At 48.6% G+C, this 6,813-nt stretch overlaps 1 protein-coding gene across 1 annotated transcript; it reads right to left on the bottom strand.

Annotated features, from left to right (window-relative positions):
- Nucleotides 1-580: 580 nt before the first annotated feature.
- LOC103896182 (elastase-1-like) lies at nt 581-5,528 on the bottom strand. The gene is made up of 7 exons (XM_009275966.1): nt 5,442-5,528; nt 4,997-5,106; nt 4,086-4,217; nt 3,283-3,419; nt 2,991-3,136; nt 1,345-1,494; nt 581-607 (listed from the first exon to the last, which is right to left on the bottom strand). Exons 1-7 carry the CDS (start codon nt 5,526-5,528, stop codon nt 581-583), a joined length of 789 nt encoding a protein of 262 aa, XP_009274241.1.
- Nucleotides 5,529-6,813: the final 1,285 nt, after the last annotated feature.

Below are 6,813 nucleotides of genomic sequence, written 5' to 3'. Positions count from 1 at the left end.
CGGTTTGCCCTCTTGGCTGCCAGGGCACACTGCTGACTCATACTGAGCCTACTGTCAACCAGCACTCCCAGATCCCTTTCTGCAGGGCTGCTCTCCAGCCACTCCTCTCCCAGTTTATACTCGTGCCCAGCAGTGTCACACCATCGCTCTGCTCCCACCGACCTGCAAGCACCGAGCTGACCACCTTCGCCGCTGGTGGGGTTATCCCTAAGGAATCCCTCAGCGAGAAAAACCCATCATGGTTGTTTTCTGCAGGGTGGGTTTGGTGCCAAAATGACAGCTCTGAAGAGCTGTGCTTGCTGCCCACAGCCCAGCCCCAAGTTCAGGACACCGTCATCAGCTTATATTGTCGCTACAGGCTGTGGCATTTGCTGGAGCCTCCTTCCCTGCTGACCGGGTCTGAGCTGGCGCCTAAGGCCAGGCACAGGTCGCTGGTTGAAATCACTGATACTTTATTATACTCTTAGCCAAACGTTGCTATTAATAGCCCAAAGAGGCGTAGAAGGGATGAGAGGAGGGTTAATGAGCAAAGATACTTCGTTCTAGCTCTTCTCATATTCACGCCCCAGTCGATCCTTCTCTAGAACCCCCCGTTATTCATTGCAGTCTGGAAAACAAAAAAGAGGTGAATTCAGTAGAGAGCAAGAATAACACGTGTCTCCATCCCATGTAAGTGCTCTGTAGAAGGGCTTGTTCTCCACTGGGCCAGGGGACTGCTCTAACAACCTGTTCCCACCCAGAAAGGTTTATGGATTGCAGTAGCCTCCCTCTTCCTTGCAGTGATTAAGATACCTCTCCCCACCTTTCTTTCCAGCAGGCCCCACGGTTTACAATGGCATTTCCACAAAACCATCCCCTGTGCCTGGGAAACGGCTCCTCCTTGTGCCAGACATTATTTCTGGGAGCAAAGAGCTCATTGCTCATTCCCAAATGTAAAGCTGAGAGTGCATAGTGCGGCACCGCAGGACTTGCAGTTGTAGAGATGCTTTACGTTTGCTGCATTTCCCATTCACCGGCCAGCTAATTCCTTCAGCGGTTTCCCGCAGTAAGGTTTTGTCTCGGTGAATGGTGATGATCATTTTTTGGAGACAGAGCCCAGCTCCCGCCTGGCTTGAATTTTGTCCGTGGTCCTCAGCAGAGCATTTCAGCTCCAAGGCAGCAGCTCCTTCCTTACAATTGTTTGACTATACCAAAAGTAGCACCAAATATCCTGATTTTAGACCTCCCCAGATCTCCCGGTTCAACTCTTAATGGTTTAATAAATGAAAGACTCCAATTCCTCTGGCACTCCCTTGCCTTCATGGGAGATGCACCAGGTTACCTCGCAAGCACTAAGCAACTTACGCTGTAGATCCAGTCCACGTAGGCTGACACACGTGTGAAGACTGTTGGCTTCTTGTAGGTGTTACAGTAAGGAAGTAGGCCAAAACTGACAATCCCGTGGACTTGCCAGCGATTGTCTTTGTAGCAGCTGAGAGGGCCCCCAGAGTCCCCCTGGATCAGAGGAAGGAGAGGAACATATTAAGCCAAATTATCCGAACAATTTAGGAATGACTGGATAGGATTAAGGAGCACCAGTTAGTTAATCACTGTCCTGAACAGGAAAATAAATGTTTGTGCTGCTTTCTTTGTAAAGGGCTGACTGCCCCGCAGCAGCGTGGCAGCAGAGACCCCCCCAGCACCTCCCAAGATGTTGCAAAGATCAGACCCACTATTTATTATCTCAGTCTACATGCACAAACACACACACACACACATATACACGTACACACCCCAGGAAGGGCTGAAAGCCTGATTTCCCAACACCGTTGCAAACAGTGACTGTAAGCAACTAGTCCAGTGCACGCTGCGTGACATGCAATCCTTCCCAGCAAGGGGATCCACCTGCGCAGCATCTCTGTTAAAAAATCAGCTACAAGGAACCACGTAGAAGGGAAACGCCGGTCCCCTTGTTCTTCGCAAACAAGTATATTTAAAGGGTCCCGGGAAGTTAAGGTGGTGAAAAAGAAAGCAGCTCGAGTTAAAATATATGAGAAGACAAAGGTTCTTGCTTGGCTCAGATCTCGGTTTGTTACAGGGTTCTGCCATAATTAAACCACACCAAAAATACACTAAATATCTATAGACCTATAATTATGCTATACCTGTAATTGTACTATGTATAATTGTATAACCTGTTTAATTTCTGTATGTTTCTATATTATATTCATATATTTACATAATCAAATATCTTACGTATTTGTTCATTATTTTTTAAAGGCTCTGCGTGGCTGCTTTCGCCAGAAGCCACCTCTGTAGTGAAGGGAATACAGGCAGATGTAACATGTATCCCCTGCCTCCACACACCAAACCTCCTTGCCTTGATGCTGGGGCCACCTGGAGCCCCTGGGATAAAGGGGACCTCACAGCATCTTCCTTTTCCACCTAACCTGGGCCAGATGGTGGAACTCGGACATAGCCAAAACTTGCAGCAACCTCAGCTGTCCATGTGAGCAGAGTGGCTGGGGAGGAGAAGGATGACAAGCAGGGCGAAAGCATGGGGGAGCACTGCCTGCTCCAGGGTGCAACAGGACAGAAACATGGGAGGAGCGGTAGGACTTCCCTGAAGCTTCATCCTTTGGATGAGGGCAGAGGGGACTGCCAAATTCCCCAGGATCTGGTCAATGGGACGTGCTGCTGGAAGGAAGGGCAAATCTCCCCTCCAAAATCAGAGGGGAGAGATGCACCCTGAGGATTTGGAGGTTTCCCCTCTGCTGGCTGCTCTGGGGGGAGATGGAGGAACGTGGAGCAGTCTGGTCCAGAAGATACTCAGAAAAAAAGCAGCAAAGGGGCCAGGATTTACAGGAGAGCTACTGCAGGTGGAGAAATGGCAAAAACAGGTCCCCACTGAAGGAACAGCAATGGTTACCAACTGAAGGAACAGCAAGGTCAGACAGGAAGAAAAGAGAAAGAGGGGAGCTTGAAAATCCTCTGATAATAACAGATCTTACACTGCATCCGGACCTCGCGCCATCTCCACCTGCACAGATCATAGTGACTTTTGCTTGAGATCCCCACCAGTCATCCTGGGAGCAGATCTCATGGTCGACCACCGGCAGCATCACCTCCTGCAGTCTGTCCGCACTGCTGCCACCCGCTAGCAGAGAAAGGGTGAGATTTTGGTCGAGGAGCTCCAGTGATTGAGGAAGGAAGCCCGCACCCTGCCTCGGGCAGCCTTCCCTGCACAGTGGTCCCTCTGAAACCAGGAGGGACCCTCAACTCTCCTCCTTCCCCCTTACTTACCACTAACCAGCCCCCATCCGGTAATATAGCAGGGATAGTTATTGGGCAAAATTTCTCCTTCAGGTGGAAGCACTGCTATCTCAACAAATCCATTGGCATAGGCAGGAGAACTGAGGTGCAGCAGGGCAATGTCATAGCTGAAACGGGATACAGGTAAAAGTCTCTTTACTGAAAATCCTCAATTAGTCATAAACCAGATCTGACATCCTCACTCATGTTTCATCGCTTATACAGGTCTCTAGCCTCTGGCATGGAGATAGCCAAGCACCTTGCAAACATCATGAATTAATCCTTACAGCTATCACAGGCGACAGGAAAATATGAGCAATCAAGAGAGAAGAGGCCATGGTACAGACTGATAAAGGGCTAACGCCCCCCAAAAAGCTCCTACTCCTTCAGAGGCACCCAACGGCGGAGTGAATTTGAGTGGACCCTGGGTGGACAGGCGTGCCTCTGAGGGGAGATTTAAGACAGTCCCTCAGCATTTCCTTGTTGGCTTCCCTTCATCAGATGCAAACAGTGGTGTGACTGCTGGCAAGCCCCTGAACCTGCTGTACCTCCTGGATCCGTCTGTGAGGCCCATCTTTCCCCCATCTTGGGCAAAACAGGACTGAGGTCACCCACATAGACACCGTGTAACACCTCCAAGAGAGGAGGTCATTTGGGAAATCTCCATTGCATCATTTTCCAGTGCTTCCCACAAATCCAGCCTCACTGGGAACTGGACTGAATATACACATAAACTCTAGCGGGACAGGGTGCTAAGCACCATTCAACCATCTGACGATATTAAAAATAGTTACCCATTGGCAATGTCATTGGGATTCCAGCCATTATGAATGAAGACTCTATCCACACCAATATAGTACTCGGTGCCATCCACCTCCAAGAGGTTGTGCTCACCCAGAGCCACTCGGTAGGTTGCTCCTGGTGGCCTGAAAATGAATCACAGAGTAATTAAGGTAAAAAGTACTCCCCACCGCTAGGTTTGCAGTGTAATCCCTGCACCATTGAGACCTTGCCACCAATGTAATCATTTCTAAAGCACCTTCCACCGGAGGATTTTCAATGGACTGTAGCTAAATGGTCTTACGAATTAGGCAAATGCTGCCTGCAGTTTGCTGGCGAAGCAAGCGAAGGTGCAGCATCAGCTAACGCAGTGCTGAGCTCAGTCTTGAACAAGAACATTCATTTTGCATCTCTGCATCTATCTGAAACAGAGTGTGAAGGATCAGCTTGTTACACTTTATTGTGAGTACATTCACTCAAGGCATGAGTAATTAAAGAGGAGTGTTCGCTATTGGTGTCTCGCTGTGTCGTTTAAGGCGGTGCATGTTAGACATGCTGCAGAGCAAATTGTACAACGTGGCCCGTGAGCTACAAAACGTGCCTTTTGTTCAATCTTTCCACCTCTGTGCAGGTTTCTCAGGACGCAAACCCATTCCAAATCCTCACATTCATGCAAATGCACCTCCTCTTATGCAAATCAGCAATCAGCTTGATTTCCACTCCCAGGAAGTCAGCAATTAATGTGTAAAATCAAGGCTAAAGCAAACAGAGTTTTCCAGTGCCCTTGATTAAGTGCGCAGAGAGATGTCCAGCTGTGCAAGGAACAGCACCGTTGGGGAGCTCAGAGGGTGAGAGGGGTCTGGCTCCTGTCTGCGGCAAGAATGAGGAGCAGAACCAGAGTTTTAACGCTTTTTATCCTACTCACATGCTGAGGCAATGGGCTGCAGTCATGACCCATTTGCTGCTGATTAGGGTTCCACCGCAGATGTGAGAGTAGTACCCCGGGGAGACAGCATAGGCAATCTGAAGCGATACCTGGATCAAACGACAGCATATTTTGCACCCAAGCCATGCCGTGCCTCTGCAGAAATGGTGTGTGTGGCTTTGGACAGTGGAAGCTGTCATTTTCTCACTGTTTTTTCAAGTATAAGGCTTTTTTCAAGTATAACACGCCAACATTACCTGCCACTTCCAGCTGTTTGGTTGGGCCTCGTGGCCTCCAATTACTCGCCCCATCAGCACATCCTTCTGAAGAGCATCCCTTAGGGGACTTCCAGAGATTGCCCCTAACCACACAAAAAAACGAGCGCAGTTTGTCGTGTGGATTCCTAAAGAGCGTCAGCCATCGCGGGTTACTGCCAGCGACAAACCTGTGCTGGGCAGGGCAGCCAGCGAAGCAAGTCTGAAAGATCAAGTGATTGAGACTTGCACATGGTGACACTGTGATCGCTCTCCATCCTGGAAGCTGCCTTTAAAGCCTCCACGGTTGAAAAATGCCATAAACAAGCTTCAGGATGCGAAGCTTTCATATAAATGGACTTCTGTTTCCTGTAGTCCCTACAACCCCACCTACAACCCCACCATAACCGGTCGTTGTGCACCAACCTAAACCCCCCTTTCTTTCGGGGTGTAGGTTTCCCCCTCCCTCAGAGCACCACCAGATCTTTCTCATGGAGATCTTGTTCCCGCAACAGAGAAAAACCCTTCCAGCCAGAATAATTGTGTCCACATAAGGTTTTGCCCTAGCACAGTAACTGCAGACAAAAAAATTGATATGCTCTAATCTGCACCACTTAGTCAGAGGTTGAGAGGTTCACCCTTTCCCAGCTCAAATAAATACTTCAATTGCAACTTACCCAGGCAACTAAGAACCACCAGATACCGAAGCATCTTTAATGAAGTGGTAGCATTTTTCCATGAAAAATTCTTTTTATACTAACATATCTGATAAGAAGCTGTGTCTAAATTTGTGATTAATACAATTTATCTATACTCATAACTCATTAAACTGATCAAAAATATTCTCTATGTGGAAAAAAAGGGAGAGCAGTGACCTGTTCAAGGTAGAGCCCAAGGTTACACAAACACCTCCACACTGCATAGTTCCCACAGGGCCACGAAGCAGAAAAAAACCTGATAAATTTGGAGAGCTCTCAGATCAAGTCCAAAACAAAACAGTGCAAACCCAGGCTCAAGAAGCCAACACTTCAGACTAGCAACTGTTGATGCACATGTTGTATTCCCGTGTTAGAAATTTGTGAGTCCAGCTGCCTGCTACTCCATGTAACATGAACTGGTCTTTGTCAACTAGATAGTAAGAGCAACAGCAAACAGGGAGAAGCGTAACCGCTGAGGGTGGTTCAACCTTGGTTGCACATGTTAAACTGATGTTGGCTGTACATGCTGATCCTTTCTTAGGATCTTTTTCTGCTCCCTCCTCCCTGCTGAATGAGTTTTCCTCTGACTGCCCCAAAATGCTGGCTCTCAGTGGCAGGAGGGGAGGTAGGGAGCTGGGCTATGGCCAGCGGGGAAAAAAGGGAATGGTACAGCTGGCAAAGACATGTGCTATCTCTGAGGAATGGAAAAGGTCTCAGAATCACAGAACAGCTGAGGTTGGAAGGAACCTCCGGAGATCATCTAGTCTAACCCCCTGCTCAAGCAGGGACACCTAGAGCTGGTTGCCCAGGACCATGTCCAGACGGCTTTTGAATATCTCCAAGGATGGAGACTTCACAACCTCCC

The sequence above is a fragment of the Aptenodytes forsteri genome, unplaced genomic scaffold, assembly GCF_000699145.1.
Source record: "Aptenodytes forsteri isolate BGI_AS27 unplaced genomic scaffold, ASM69914v1 Scaffold80, whole genome shotgun sequence".
Taxonomy (NCBI): domain Eukaryota; kingdom Metazoa; phylum Chordata; class Aves; order Sphenisciformes; family Spheniscidae; genus Aptenodytes; species Aptenodytes forsteri.
The sequence above is the reverse complement of the archived record's forward strand: the minus strand, read 5'-3'. Positions and strand labels throughout refer to the sequence as shown.